Source organism: Staurois parvus, unplaced genomic scaffold (assembly GCF_062004578.1).
Source record: "Staurois parvus isolate SC_StPar_1 unplaced genomic scaffold, SC_StPar_1.0 ptg000371l, whole genome shotgun sequence".
NCBI classification, from domain to species: Eukaryota; Metazoa; Chordata; class Amphibia; order Anura; family Ranidae; genus Staurois; species Staurois parvus.
In genome coordinates, this window is record NW_028318167.1 from 116823 (window position 1) to 133497 (window position 16675).

A 16675-nucleotide genomic window follows, 5' to 3' on the forward strand; every position below is an offset into this window, starting at 1 on the left:
GAGTATAGTAAGAAAATTAATACAATGAGCTAAAAAAATCAGATTAAAAAGCAACCTGCTACAAAAAGGGGACCAGCTTTTGCCATGTTGTCAAACAAAACAAAAATGTAAAACCTACCGCTATGTAACACACATACACATATATACATACACACACATACACAGTGGGGATCGAAAGTTTTGGCACCCCAGATAAAAATTTGTATTAATGTGCATAAAGAAGCCAAGGAAAGATGGAAAAATCTCCAAAAGGAATAAAATTACAGATTAGACATTCTTATATGTCAACAAAAGTTAGATTTTATTTCCATCATTTACACTTTCAAAATAACAGAAAACAAAAAAATGGCGTCTGCAAAAGTTTGGGCACCCTGCAGAGTTAATATCTTGTACTGCCCCCTTTGGCAAGTATTACAGCTTGTAAAAGCTTTTTGTAGCCAGCCAAGAGTCTTTCAATTCTTGTTTGAGGTATCTTTGCCCATTCTTCCTTACAAAAGTCTTCCAGTTCTTTGAGATTTCTGGGCTGTCTGTCACGCACTGCTCTTTTAAGGTCTATCCATAGATTTTCAATTATGTTGAGGTCAGGAGATTGTGAAGGCCACGGCAAAACCTTCAGTTTATGCCTCTTGATGTAATCCCCCGTGGATTTCGAGGTGTGTTTAGGATCATTATCCATTTGTAGAAGCCATCCTCTCTTTAACTTCAGCTTTTTCACAGATGGCATCAAGTTACCATCCAAAATTTGCTGAAATTTTATTGAATCCATTTTTCCTTCTACTCGTGAGATGTTCCCTGTGCCACTGGCTGCAACACAACCCCAAAGCATGATTGATCCAACCCCATGCTTAACAGTTGGGCAGACGTTCTTTTCATTAAATTCTGTGCCCCTTCTTCTCCAAACGTACCTTTGCTCATTCCGGCCAAAAAGTTCAATTTTAACGTCATCGGTCCACAGAACTTGTTTCCAATATGCATCAGGCTTGTCTATATGTTCATTTGCAAAGTTCAAATGATGATTTTTGTGGTGAGGACGTAGAAGAGGTTTTCTTCTGATGACTCTTCCATGAAGACCATATTTGTACAAGTATCTCTTTATAGTGGAATAGTGTACCACAACTCCAGTGTCTGCCAGATCTTTCTGGAGGGATCGTGCAGTCAAACATGGGTTTTGAATTGTTTTTCTCACAATCCTGCGAGCTGTTCTGTCTGATATTTTTCTTGGCCTTCCAGATCTTGCTTTAACTTCCACTGTTCCTGATGACTGCCATTTCTTAATTACATTCCAAACAGAGGATATTGACATCTGAAAACGCTTTGCTATCTTCTTATAGCCTTCTCCAGCTTTGTGAGCGTCAACTATTTTCAGTTTTCTAGACAACTGCTTAGAAGAAAACATGGTGCTGATTGTTGGGGCAAGGTCAGATGAGTCTGGGCATTTAAAACCTTTGAGATTGACATCACCTGGTCTTCCCAGACGATGATTGAGAACAATCCATGACACTGGGAGGTCTCAGCTTGGCAAAGGGGGCAGTGCATGCTATAAATTCTGCAGGGTGCCCAAACTTTTGCAGACGCCATTTTTTTGTTTTGTGTTATTTTGAAAGTGTAAATGATAGAAATAAAATCTAACTTTTGTTGACATATTATAAGAATGTCTAATCTGTGATTTGATGCCTTTTGGAGATTTTTCCATCTTTCCTTGGCTTCTTTATGCACATTAATACAAATTTTTAGCTGGGGTGCCCAAACTTTCGATCCCCACTGTGTGTGTGTGTGTGTGTGTATATATATATATATATATATATATATATATATATATATATATATATATATATATATATATATATATATATACACATACACATACATATACACACACATATACATACATACACACACACACACACACTTAAGAAAATAAAACTGTAATGAGAAGCAAAGTAAAATACACACTGGAGATTAATACTACTTTATTTTACTAAAAGTAAAGGTATGAAAACACCCATTGACCAGCAGTACGGTTTTGTTTTTCACTAAGTTTTTACATTACAAAAACAATACAAAAGTAAGTTTCCACGGTCAAGCTGCATATACTGTACATGACTGTTCAGAAATAATGTGGGGCGAGAACACAGCATATGTCATATGTACCAAGCAAAGTTACAGTCATCTTAACATGTATGCCACAATATTTCTACGGATCACAGGAGTGCAGTTTGTTCTGCACTCCTTTGACACATTTTTCAGCCAACAGTGGACTAAAGCCCATTGTCGGCTGCCATCATAGAGCCAGTCCAGGCTCTGACAAGATCCTGGTCATATGGTCAGGATCCACCCAGAAGCCTGGACTGGCACCTGGTTTGGGCTCTTAGCGATCTGCTGAGAGCTTGAGCCAGTCCCTTCCGCCCCCTCGCCAGTCCCACCCCCTCCACAGTCCAGCAGATCGATGCTGCATCCACCTAAACAAGTATGATTTTTTTTTTAAAGCCCATATTTCTCTTTTGACCTTGACATGTAAAGCAATAATTACACAGGCACCCAGGGACCATACTTTTCTGCGTTCGTAGATGCTTAAACGCCGCCTCTGGATGTGGCAACACTCTGTGCTGTGACCACATACAAACTTGTGGCCAGAACTCCAAAAAAACAAAGACTGAGTGCACATTGTGTCCAGGGTCAGTCGGAGGCTCTAAGAAGAGCTCTATTCACTCACTCATTTGAGTGGTACATGCAAACAATGGCTGTGCTGGCCATTGATTTATATAGATTTCATATCTGACAGCTGCTGTGGTTCACGCAGTGTGCAAGCAGCATTTAGAACAACTGGTGAGAATCTACTGATAGGCTGCATTCACATGGCTGCACAAAGAGGGCAGAACAGTGAAGAAAAGGGGGAAAAGAGAAGTAGGAAGGAGCACAACAAGCAGATAGGAGGGAAAGGGCATATGAGTGAGCTGGCCAGAGTATGGACTTATTACTAGTGCTTTAAAAGAGTAAATCAACCCAGTAGTTCATATTCCTGATATGTGCTTGCTGTACCATGCGCTTCTATGAATAAGTATCCTGTTTTCTTTGTATTGCAGGGATTGAAATTCCTGGTGTTCCTGCCAGTTCCCTTTGCTTTCCTATAAAACCTGACCACACTAAGCAGGAGAGCATACTGTGGTCAGTTCTATAGTTATGCTGGGAACTCAGCCTGCTCTCCTCCGATGATTACACTCCTTCTGACACCCCCCCCTCCTTCCTGCACAGCCTTTCACTGGGAAGATCAGTATACTGTTTCTCCAACCCCAGCTCTTATGCAGCCGAGAACAGAGGGAATGTGATCAAAAGAAAAAAAAAAAAAAAAGAAAAAAAAAAAAAAATATTTATGTTTCTATTTAGATCTATACACAAAATGTTTTGCCCCGAGTTGTTTTAGAAGGTGAAGGTTTACATATAGTTTTATCAATCAGGTGCTTCCGCTGCCCATTTAAGATTAAATATAAATATTGCAGAAAGACTGCCGTGCTTGAAATGTACATCTATAAATCGAAACACAAAGAAAAAGTTGGCACAGTTCTGGTGAGTGCTGTATTCTGCAGATATGGCACCTTTATTTATTGTGTAAAGGGGGTTTGTAAGTCACCTATAACTATGTATTATTCACTGGTATTTGTAAAATCAATTGTTTCCTACCATTATTTGCAGCAACTGCTTCACTTCCTCTCTGCTTACAACCAAATATCAAATCAATCCATTCATGGAGATGATCTGAGACATACTGGCTTTCCAGAGCTTCTAAGTTTTTCTGCAGAAAATCTTCTGGATCTAATTAGAGGATGAGGACATGCATAAGCCACATGGATAATACAAACCGTTACACAGTGTATACAGCTGCCATATACATGCCAGAACAGAGATTAGGACTACATTACCTGAGGCCCACGGCGGAAGATCTACGTCATCCACCAGTTTTCCCCCTTGTCTCTTCCCCAGCTCCAGATTCAAACCGTTTAACAGAAAACTCCCGTCCTTTCCAAAAAACTCTGGAACCAACTAACAATATCAATTGAGTTATGAAAAGAAAACAAATTAGTGAAGTATACAGTAGTAAAAACAGGAATTACCTCTTTGAAGTCTGTCACACCTTCTAAACAATTCCTCCATGTCTCTGCAATGCTAGAAATGAGAGGAAGAATCGGTTACATCCTTGATATCCTCATTATGAAGCACATTATGCAGAACAAATGTATTTTACCATGTAACATTATCTCCAGCAGCATACAAATATTCACCTGTTGAACATCCTGTCTGCGTGGTCGTACTTTCCATTCTGGATGCAAAGCATGTACTCAGGGGCTGGAAAAAGGAGGAGAGCACTTTAAGGTCTACATTTTTGGTAAATATCTAAAAGTCAAAGTACAGAATTGATCTAACGAAGCCTAAAACTGCTCCCACCACCTTCCTAAATCCTATTCAAACTACTCTGTAAAAGGAAGATGCTTATACTTACCTATTTTGGGGGCATTCTGGTCTGGTCACCTGATCCCCCAGCAGGTGGCTTCAGGGGAGAGGAGAGATCGCCAACAAAAGCTGAACAGCGACGTCACCCATAGATTTACTCCATTTTCTGCCTCTCCTTTCCCCTAAAAGTTGCCACTGGGAGCCAATCATGTGACCAGACCAAAGCACCCCAAGTATAAAGCAACTTTCTTTTACAGGGTAGTTGGAAAAGGATATAGAAAGTGGCTGGGGAGCAGGTTTCAACTTTTTGGATAACAATTCTGGACTTCTGCTTTAAAGTGCCTTGGAACCTCATGCATTGTAAAATGGCACCAGAGTTTTAAGGCAGACACCTAAAGGCATCTCCACATATTTTCTGTCTAGTACCCTGGAAGCCTAAAAATATGGAAAACTAGAATTTAAAAATAGGAACTTGGCCAAGTAAGTTGTGTTTGACCTTGCCCCCTCCTCCAGCTGTTCAGTGAGCTGGTCTGTCTATCACAGCTATAGAGCTGCAGAAGGCAGCAGTGCAAAAGTAATGCACGACTAGTCCATGTCGGCATTAGCATGTTACTGCTTTTGGGTTCAGGGATCTCACAGGTTTTGTAGACGATAATGTAATATATAGGCAGGCACCTCTGAGAGCCTATACAAACATTCTGGTGCTAGTTTACAGGGCCTGAGATGTGTACATTAATTACAGGGAGTTACATCATTATGATTACTTATTGTGAGAAGATAAGAGTCTACACTCACTTAAAAAAAGTCTACTAAGCATTAGGTGCATGTAAACTAGTAACAAGGTATAAACCTACTTATGTAAAAAAAAAAAAAAAAGCTCTTACTGTTTCATGACGACACTTCTGTTGATATGGCTTACATGCGGCCTTTTGAGTCAGACCTACAGTCTTACAGTCAGCAGGGCGTGTGATGGCTGTGAGATCACTATAGAGAAACCGCTGGGTGTGCCACATTACTATAGAGAAACCAATTGGTATGTCAGACTGCTATAGAGAAACCACTGGGTGTGTCACACCAATAGAGAAACCACTAGGTATGTCACATCACTATAGAGAAACCACTGGTTAAGTCACAAAGCTACAGAGATACCACTGGGCATGTCACAGCACTACAGAGAAACCACTAGGTGTGTCAGAACGCTATAGGGCTATCATTGGGCATGTCACATTGCTATAGGGCAACATTTGGCCAGTTCACATCACTATAGAGAAACCACTGGGCATGCCACACAGCTATAGAGAAACCACTGGGTATATCACACTGCCAAACAGCAGATATAAACAAATGGCGGATGGCAGTCCGGATCGAGTCACTTTACCATCTGGACCAACTCGTTCCTGCCATTTAGGAGCTGGCTGTTCTGCTCAGCCACAGTTACTACGGTCATCCTTAACGAGGCTATATCGGAGGCAGGAGAGTTCCAGATGGATGGCGGAAGGCACATCAGTCTAGAATTGACAACGGAGGCAAGGCAGCTTCGGATGGAGGGCAGGAGCTGCCAAGTTAACCAGCAGGTGATTGGTTGCTAGTAACCAAACACAAGCTGGTTCCCAGGAAAAGTCATGCAGCTCCTTTCCTTCTTTTGAAGATGACCTGCCTCCAATGTTAGCCCTAGGTGGATGTGTCTCCTGCCTTCTGCCCTGTGTAGGTAAGACACAAATGAGAACTATGTCACTGCTGTTGGAGAAGCTGAGGATGATGTGAAGGGGGGGAAGAGGACAGGAACGGGAAGGGAAGGGGGGGGGGTGAGGACAGGAACGGGAAGGGGGGGGGGTGAGGACAGGAACGGGAAGGGAAGGGGGGGGGGGGTGAGGACAGGAACGGGAAGGGAAGGGGGGGGGGGTGAGGACAGGAACGGGAAGGGAAGGGGGGGGGGGTGGGGTGAGGACAGGAACGGGAAGGGGGGGGGGGTGAGGACAGGAACGGGAAGGGGGGGGGGGTGAGGACAGGAACGGGAAGGGGGAGATATAAAGGGGGGCTGAGGACAGGAATGTGGGGGGGGGGGTGATATAAGGGCAGAGGGCCCGAGGAAAGAAATGTAAAAGGTGGTCCGAGGACAGGAATGTTAAGGAGGAGGGGGTGATACAAAAGGGAAGAGAGGTAACGACAGGAATGTTAAGGAGGAAGGGGGTGGTATAAAGGGGGGGTTAAGAACAGGAATCTGAAGGAGGTGGCTGATACAAAGGGGAGGATGCAGTAGGAATGCAAAGGGGGGTGAGTACTGGAATGAGGAGGAGGGAGTGATACAAAGTGGGGGGGAGATAACAGGGATGTAAAGGGTGTCATGTGCAGGGGAGCTGGAGGACAGTAATGTGAAGGAGGAGGGGGCTGATATAAAGGGGTAAGAGAACAGGAATGTGAATGTGAGGTGATATTAATGGGGGGAGTGATATGAAGGGGGGGGGGGGCTATGATGCAAAAGGGTGATCTTGATGTAAGAAATGAGATGTAAAGGGGGTGTGTGATGTACGGGACGACCAAGAACACGGTTTTGATAATGGGATTGTGATGTGAAGGATCTGAGACTAGGTTTACATCATTGCTACCTGTTCTGTGTGAAGGTAGCCTATTCATTTCAATTGGTTGTCTTACGTGCAGAAAACACATAAAAAGAAGTCCCTGACCCTTTTTTAAAAATTGCACTGCACCAAACCGATTCGGCACTCAAAAAATGCGCAGCATTTGCCAATGCTCCATGGTGCCATTAAGAATCAAACATGCGATTCAGACCTCTGCTGGAAGATAATTTTAGTGACTCGACCGCCATGAATATAAATTCAATACCCCTGCTATAGAGAAACCACTGGGCATGTCACACCAATACAGAGAAATGACTGGAAGTGTCACACTGCTGTAGACAAATTATTAGGGGTGTCAGACCTCTGTAAGAAACCACTGCTCTTACACCTACTAGTGGTCTCTCAACAGCAGGAAGGCTCACCCTTTTGAAAAGCGAGGGCCACTCGTGATGTGGTAACCACACACGGGCCACAATGAAATGAAATTAATTTTGAATTTTTTTTTAATAACCTAATGAACATTTTCCTCCTGAAGCTGCTGAATTCTGGCAGCAGGGAGAGGGGGAAAAGCAGTCTTTCAGTGGTTGCAGAAGGCAAATGGAGAGAATTGGTTTCTGTATATACCAGCCTTGCTGCACCACCTTTCCAAATGTAAAACAGAATGTGACAGGGAGGCCACATGGGCCCCCTGAAGCATGGGGCAGGTTCACCATTGCAACCCAACACTATAAAAGTGTTTGGGTGTGTATGTTTAAAACACATCTCAACTATGGGATTTTACCACCCACAAACTGCAAATGTAAACAAGCCCTTACTGTCCTGAGCCCCCTATGGGGCTGCTTTCACACTGATGCGCTGCAGTTTACCCATACCGTGGCTCAAGCGCAGTGCATCTGCGGCTTTCCTGCGGGTTAACTGCACTTTGCCATAGACTATTATAGTTTGTGGGTGTGGTGCATTTTCTGAAAGCATATCAACACTCCTGCATTTAGGAGTTTTGGTGGGTTTCAGAAAGCACACCAAACCCGTAGGATATAATAGAAGCCTATGGCTCCGTGCTGCTAACCCGCAGATAAGCCGTAGGTGCACTGCGCTGCACATGTAGATCAGTGTGAAAGCGGCCTATTAGCTGTTAACCCTTTTATAGGTGCTAATATGCCCATTGGAAAAGCGCAGTGTATGTGTTGTTTAATACACTGACCTTCTTGTCCTCTTCCAGCTGCTGCTGGCATGGTTCTCTGTCTGCAGGCTGCTAGAAAGGTCCCAGACGAAGTGCACTTGGTATCACTCTGCCTGGCACAAGAGCCCGCGCTATAAAGCGGGCATCGGCTTATGCAGCCCCAGCTCCCTCCGCAGCCACCTGTTTCCTCTGCTGCCGTCACCCACTTGATGCACTCTTATTTTCTGGGATATTGGGTTCGCAAGCCCAGATCGCGATCCACATGTGGCTGACCCTGGGCATGCACTCTCTCATCAGCAGTCTTGTGACTTCTAGCAGTTTCCAGCTGAGCACTGGTTAAAGCTTGTAGGAGGAGTTTTCATTCTCCTGACCCCTGACCCTCTGTCCGGACAGCACTGATTGGCCCTGTGCTGATCACATGGACTCTCCCAAGGAAAAAAAAATCTCTAGCAATACACACTAAACTGAGCATGTGCAGCTTGTCTCCAAGCTTCTGCTCTATCAAGAGTTATATTGGGAACAGTAGAAGGGGAGGCTCAGAGAAGACAGGATCAAACATCCTTTTTACACAATGCGGAGGATTAACCCCTTAGGTTCCACAGTGAGTATAACAAGCATGCTTTACTACAGACTGATTTTACTGTTGAGGGTTTAGTAACACTTTAAAAGGACTTAGCATTACATATCTAGCACTAGGTCTTAAAAATTTCAGATTTTAACCAGATTTAGCCTTACCAACTCGAACCAGGTAGAACAGAACATATCCTGGCGAGGAATAGTGGCTTCCATATATAAACTTTGGATCGGGCATTTCATGATAACGGCTCTGTTAAACATAAAAAAACAAAAAAACAAATCAGAATTGAATTATAAAAAAGGTTAATTATATTATAGATTCTGTAAAGTTTCTTAAAAAAGGTTTCTCTAAATTACAGGCAAATAAAGCCTGACTCTGCCCCCCATCTACCTCTCTCGAGCTGTCATTGTTTTTCTTAAAGAGACCCTGCCACCAGGTAACATTTTTCCTGCCTGATCAAATATATAAAAATGTTTAAAAAAAAAATCTTTGGGACATATTTATAAAGCAGTAAATGTGTCCACAGGTGAATCATTCACTGAAAATTAAAAAACTTATTCACCAGAAGATTCACCCAAAATGAATGCTTGGTTAAACTCACATTTACAGCTTTTAAATACGCTCCTTACAGATCCTGCCTTTGCTATACAAATTCTTTATGCCTTTTGTCAGTAATAGCCCTGTAGATGTATTCACACTTTGTGGAGTGTCCGGGGCCTTCTGTAGTAGGTTCCTGCAGGAGAGTGCCTGCATATTATCAGCGATGGCATTGACTTCCAATGCTCAGCAGAGAATGTTCAACCTGTTTCTTGCTGTCACTCACACAGCCCTGGAGGGTTCACAGGCAGCAGCCAGACACCCTGATAGAGGGAGCAGTGCGGGCCTATGAAAGGGTGAGAGGTTAAAGGATAAGTTCACCTTTTTGAACACGTGACACCCATATTTAGGGTGTAACATGCAACATGCTCAGCAACCTCCTTCTGCATCTCTGATCCCCCCCTTCCCAGTGACAGCAGGCGGGGGATCCCTTCCTGTCACCTCAGCAGACAGACTTGTAATTTGAATGGGCCATGGGCATGCCAATCAGCATGCCCATAGTGCATTCACACGCACTCCAGCTTACAAGCTGACAGCTCGTACAGAGGTACAAGCTGAAAGCTGGAGGGAGAGTGTGCAGGAGCCTGAAACTGCCCCCATGATCTGCTGATCACATGTGCAATACTTTACAGGCTCCTGCTTAAAAAAAAATAATAAATGCATATATTTTTTTTTAAACTGCAAAAAATTGTGAATTTATTATTTTTTGTAAAATGTGAACTTAGCCTTTAAAGAGTACTACAGGGCTGTTACTGACAAAAATATAATGAATTGCTATAGCAAGGACAGCGACAGTAATTGTTAACGATAAACATGATTTGTTGATGCGAGCAGCCTGAAAAGTGTTTCTTGGTCACCGTGACTCTTTAGGTAGGAGAGATAGATTCATTGACCAATAATGAAGCTTAGGTGGAGGTGAGGACACAACCAAACTCGACTTTTACAGATAATATTTAGACTGACTATGCAGTCATTGGACCGATGCTGCATCCACCTGGGTAAGTATGATTTAAAAAAAAAAAAAAAAATCAGTCATTCCATACTTCTCTTTTAAAAAACTAAAATTGTTTAAATTTTTTAAAATACTAAATTTGTATTCGAAAACATTATTCTTTCCATTAACCACTTGCCTACCGGTCACTTACACCCCCTTCCTGCCCAGGCCAATTTACAGCTTTCAGCGCTGTTACACTTTGAATGAGAATTGTGCAGTCATGCAACACTGTACCCATATGACATTTTTATAATTTTTTTTCACACAAATAGAGCTTTCTTTTAGTGGTATTTAATCGCTAATGGGTGTTTTATTTTTTGCGCTATAAACAAAAAAAGAGCAAACAATTTGAAAAAAAAAAAAAAAGTTTTTCTTTGCTTCTATTAAAAAATTTTGCAAAGAGGTAATTTTTCTCCTTCACGGATGTCGGTTGATGAGGCTGCACTGATGAGGGGGCACAGATGGGCACTGATAGAAGGCACTGATATGCAGCAATGATAGGCACTGACTGGCGGCACTGCAGGGTACTGATGGGCACCGGTAGGTGGCACTGCTGGGCACAGGTGGGCAGCATTGCTCATCAGGGCACTGAGCATCAGTGCCGATCCGTCCTCTGACAATTGCCGGTGTTATTGGCAGTACCATCCTCATGCTGTGACAGTGTGAGGAAAGTGCAGCCAATAAAAAGGCAACTGCATTTACCGGTGATTTGCTGTGTCATTGGACACAGCTGATCACGTGGTAAAAGGCCGCTGTGATTGGCCTTTTACAACATCATGTGGCCTTTTACCACATCACAGTAGGACACAGCGATCACGGAGATTCCCAGGGGCACGCGGGAGGGCACGTTCTAGGAGGATGTCATAGGACACCCTCCCAGAACTGGACAACCGTGCTGTAGCCGCCATTCGGCTATAGTGCAGTTGGCAAGTGGTTAAGCATGGGTTATTCTTTAAAGGGCCACGCAACATAACTTGTATATGATTTAGGAAGGGATTTGCATAAAGAAAACTATATTTGCATTATGGATACAATGTGTAAGTGTTTTAGTAGATTATAACCACATGTTCAATATTAAGGTACCCGCTCCCACTTCCAGCTCAGTTTGCCATGGCGAAGTGACTCAAAAGTGTGCTCCCCCCTCCTTCCCCCACAGCCTTCTGGAACACTTCACAGGTCCCAGAAGACTGCGGCACATTTGCACAAAGCGCTTCGCTCATGCACAGTAGGAAACCAGCTGTGAAGCCGCAAGGCTTAACTGCAGGTCTCCCTTAGTCTAGATGTCTACGCCAGCACCCAATAACCGAATCGGGGGCCCAGTGAGGACACCGCTGGATGCCTGGCAGGTAAGAGCCCTTATTTTAAAAGTCAGAAGCTACAGCTGGGAGCCTGAGAAAGGTGCCGCTCCAGACTCTGGGGTGGATCCCGACTTTAAAGTCGGAATCTTTCCCCAGCCTGAACCAGCTGAGTGATGTCAGCCAACAACAAGCTTCAGCCCGCTGTCTGCTGAAAATGGACTGCACTCTTGTGATCCACAGGAGAAGCACAGCCAAAAGAGTTTTTGCTGTACTTTTTAATAGCCTTCCCTTCTGCTCCACATCCTGCTGACTGACAGCTCAGTTTACGCACAAAAACACTGGGAAAGTTTGCAATGCAAAAATGGGAGATGGACCATTTTCCCTTTATAAAAACAGCTTTGACATGCTGAAGAAGAGAAGTGGCCACACCCAGAAACACAATTTCAAACATCTCCATGTGCTTTTTCTGGCGTAGTTCTTCAGAACATGTTTGTATGGTAAAAAGGGCATTTTAGCAAGCAAAGTACACTTTTTTTTCTAATTACATACCAACAGCCTTTCAAGTCTGTCTTTATTTAAAGCTCCAACTGGTTTACTCAGATCCCGGAAGGTTTTTGCAATGGATAAATCTTCAGGAAAAAAACAAAACAAAAACAGCTTGTGATACTTTCATTGACATTTACACGTGAATGGTATGCAAAACACACTGCACAAGGTCAAATGTTACATGCTGATGAACAACTATGACAAAAGTTCCAGCAAAAAAAAAAAAAAAACCCACTGGCTCATACCTAGCACAGAATTTGTATAGTCTGCAATGATCCAAGGAAACACAGGATACTGGGACAGATCATTGCAGCTCCGGTCTGCCAGGTTATTGAGATGTAACAGATACTGGTAATTGGAGATATGTCCCATCTGCCACTGGAGCATGTAGCTGTCTGCAGTATGCTCAGCCACGTGATTTTCTGCAGGAAACATGAGACACGACCATTATCTTGAATGTCACCATTTTCTTAATGCACGGCAATGAAAACAACAAAAGGTCACTCATACATATGTTTCCGGTGCTTTTGTTAAACATGGGATAATCCTAAACTGAAACCTTTAAAATGGGAGAAGAACATATTATATCCAGTTTAATTTGTACATTCAGTTGAGGCAGCCAGACTAAAGTCAGTTCCATAAAACTAGGAACCTGCTACAATGAGGCTTTGCAACTCCCCTCACCATAGTAATATCTGCAGTTCCCCCAACAGCTACCATTAAAAGTATATATATAAACCCTCACACCTTGTAAATCTATTCCGTACATATACAAAAACATTATAAATACCTTTTTTAAAAGTGATCACATACTCTCTGTTCTCAGCAGCATAAGGAGCTCAGGGCGGAAAAACAGTAGTACACTGATCTACCCAGTGCAATGCTGTGCGGGGGGGGGGGGGGGGGTGTCAGTAGAAGTCTGATCATTGGAGCTGTTTACACCACTGCATCCGACGCTTTACAGTGCACTTGGTGATGTAAGGCTTGGATGCAGCTGCTCAGCCATGGAAACCTATTCCATGAAGCTCTCTACACACTGTTGTGCTAATCTGAAGGTCACTCGAAGTTTGGAAGTCTTTAGCTATTGATTCTGCAGATAGCTGGCGACTTCTGTGCACTGTAGCATGCTCTCACCCTGGTCTGTAATTTTACGTGGCCTTCAACTTTGTGGCTGAGTTGCTGTTCCCAGTTACTTCCACTTTGTTATAATACCACTAACAGTTGTCCGCAGAATATTTAGTAGAAAAGAAATGTCACGGATAGACTTTTTACACAGGTGGCAACCTATCATGGCAAAACGCTAGAGTTCACTGAGCTCCCGAGAGTGACCCATTCTTACACAAATGTTTGTAGAAGCAGTCTGCATGCCTAGGTTCTTGATTTTATACAACTGTGGCCATGGAGGTGGTTGGAACACCTGAATCCAATGATTTAGAGGGTTGTGTGTATAACACACACACACACACACACACACACACAGTATCTCACAGAAGCGAGTCCACCCCTCACATTTTTGTAAATATTTTATTATATCTTTTCATGTGACAACACTGAAGAAATGACACTTTGCTACAATGTAAGGTAGTGAGTGTACAGCTTGTATAACAGTGTAAATTTGCTTTTCCCTCAAAATAACTCAACACACAGCCATTAATATCTAAACTGCTGGCAACAAAAGTGAGTACACCCCTAAGTGAAATGTCCAAATTGGGCCCAATTAGCCATTTTCCCTCCCCGGCGTCATGTGACTCAGTGTTACAAGGTCTCAGGTATGAATGAGGAGCAGGTGTGTTAAATTTAGTGTTATCGCTCTCACTCTCTCATACTGGTCACTGGAAGTTCAACATGGCACCTCATGGCAAGTAACTCTCTGAGGATCTCAAAAAACGAATTGTTGCTCTACATAAAGATGGCCTAGGCTATAAGAAGATTGCAACGACCCTGAAACCGAGCTGCTGGATTACTGGAACCATGGCCTGTGGTCTGATAAGACCAAGGTAAACTTGTTTGATTCAGATGGTGTCAAGTGTGTGGCGGCAACCAGGTGAGGAGTACAAAGACAAGTGTGTCTTGCCTACAGTCAAGCATGGTGGTGGGAGTGTCATAGTCTAAGGCTGCATGAGTGCTGCTGGCACTGGGGAGCTACAGTTCCATTGAGGGAACCATGAATGCCAACATGTACTGTAACATACTGAAACAGAGCATGATCCCCTCCCTTCGGAGACTGGGCTGCAGGGATATTCCAACATAACCCCAGAAACACCTGCTGAGGGTAAAGGTGATGGACTGACCAAGCATGTCTCCAGACCTAAACCCTACTGAGCATCTGTGGGGCATCCTCATACTGAAGGTGGAGGAGCACAAGGTCTCTAACATCCACCAGCTCCGTGATGTCATCATGGAGGAGTGGAAGAGGACTCCAGTGACAACCTGTGAAGCTCTGGTGAACTCCATGTCCAAGAAGGTAAAGGCAGTGCTGGAAAATAATGGTGGCCACACAAAATATTGACACTTTGTGCCCAATTTGGACATTTTCACTTAGGGGTGTACTCACTTTTGTTGCCAGCAGTTTAGATATTAACTAGCTGCCGACCGCAGATAGCCGAATGACGGCTGCACTGCGGCCGGCCAGTTCTGAGTGGACGTCATATGACGTCCTCCCAGAACGCGCTCTCCTGCGCGCCCCAGGGGGCGCGCACCCGGCGATCTCCGTGATCGCTGTGTCCTACGGACACAGCTGATCACGTGATGTGCTGATCACGTGATGTGGTAAAAAGGCCAATCACAGCGGCCTTTTACCACGTGATCAGCGGTGTCCAATGACACGCTGATCAGAGGGAAACGCAAGTGCCGGTTCTCGGCTGCACTTTCCTCACGCTGTCAGATTGTGAGGAAAGTACTGCCGAGAACCGGCAGTTGTCAGAGCGGGGATCGGCACCGATCATCAGGGTGCCCAGCAGTTCCGCCCAGCAGTGCGCCCACTAGCTCCGCCCACCTGTGCCCAGCAGATCACCCACCTGTGCCACTCTGCAGTGTCACACACCTGTGCCCAGAAGTGCCACCCACCTGAGCCCAGAAGTGCCACCCACCTGTGCCCACCCACCTGTGCCCACCAGTGCCACCCACCTGTGCCCACCCACCAGTGCTGCCCACCAGTCGAGCCAGTCAGTGCCACCAGTCAGTGCCCAGGGGTTGTGCCAGTTAGTGCCGCCAGTCAGTGCCGTCTTTCAGTGCCCATCAGTGCTGCATATTAGTGCTGCCCATCAGTGCTGCATATTAGTGCTGCCCATCAGTGCTGCATATTAGTGCTGCCCATCAGTGCTGCATATTAGTGCTGCCCATCAGTGCTGCATATTAGTGCTGCCCATCAGTGCTGCATATTAGTGCTGCCCATCAGTGCTGCATATTAGTGCTGCCCATCAGTGCTGCATATTAGTGCTGCCCATCAGTGCTGCATATTAGTGCTGCCCATCAGTGCTGCATATTAGTGCTGCCCATCAGTGCTGCATATTAGTGCTGCCCATCAGTGCTGCATATTAGTGCTGCCCATCAGTGCTGCATATTAGTGCTGCCCATCAGTGCTGCATATTAGTGCTGCCCATCAGTGCTGCATATTAGTGCTGCATATTAGTGCTGCCCATCAGTGCTGCATTTTAGTGCTGCCCATCAGTGCCCTTTAGTGCTGCCCATCAGTGCCCTTTAGTGCTGCCCATCAGTGCCCTTTAGTGCTGCCCATCAGTGCCCTTTAGTGCTGCCCATCAGTGCCCTTTAGTGCTGCCCATCAGTGCCCTTTAGTGCTGCCCATCAGTGCCCTTTAGTGCTGCCCATCAGTGCCCTTTAGTGCTGCCCATCAGTGCCCTTTAGTGCTGCCCATCAGTGCCCTTTAGTGCTGCCCATCAGTGCCCTTTAGTGCTGCCCATCAGTGCCCTTTAGTGCTGCCCATCAGTGCCCTTTAGTGCTGCCCATCAGTGCCCATCAGTGCCCTTTAGTGCTGCCCATCAGTGCCGCCTATCAGTGCCCATCAGTGCCGCACATCAGTGAAGGAGAAAAAATACCTGTTTGAAAAAGGTTATAATAGAAACAAAGAAACTTTTTTTTTTTCAAAATTTTTTGCACTTTTTTTTATTTATAGCGCAAAAAGTAAAGCGCCCAGTGGCGATTAAATACCACCAAAAGAAAGCTCTATTTGTGAGAAAAAAATGATCAAAATTTCATATGGGTACAATGTTGCATGACCGCGCAATTGTCAAAGTGCGGCAGCGCTGAAAGCTGAAAATTGGCCTGGTAAATAAGGGGGTATAAGTGCCTGGTAGGCAAGTGGTTAATGGCTGTGTGTTGAGTTATTTTGAGGGGACAGCAAATTTACACTGTTATACAAGCTGTACACTCACTACTAACTAAGTGTAATTTCTTCAGTGTTGTTACATGAAGATATAATAAAATATTTACAAAAATGTG

General features: G+C 44.3%; 1 protein-coding gene across 2 annotated transcripts in view; it reads right to left on the reverse strand.

Annotated features, from left to right (window-relative positions):
- NSMAF (neutral sphingomyelinase activation associated factor) overlaps nucleotides 1-16675 on the reverse strand; it is a 121416-nt gene that overhangs the window by 46319 nt on the left and 58422 nt on the right. For both annotated transcript variants that reach the window (XM_089685304.1, XM_089685303.1), the window contains exons 13-19: nucleotides 12463-12639; nucleotides 12221-12300; nucleotides 8941-9031; nucleotides 4278-4341; nucleotides 4110-4161; nucleotides 3918-4038; nucleotides 3679-3810 (exon numbers count right to left, since the gene is read on the reverse strand). In XM_089685304.1, coding sequence (XP_089541430.1) covers nucleotides 3679-3810; nucleotides 3918-4038; nucleotides 4110-4161; nucleotides 4278-4341; nucleotides 8941-9031; nucleotides 12221-12300; nucleotides 12463-12639 — 717 coding nt within the window. The remainder of the gene's footprint in view (nucleotides 1-3678; nucleotides 3811-3917; nucleotides 4039-4109; nucleotides 4162-4277; nucleotides 4342-8940; nucleotides 9032-12220; nucleotides 12301-12462; nucleotides 12640-16675) is intronic.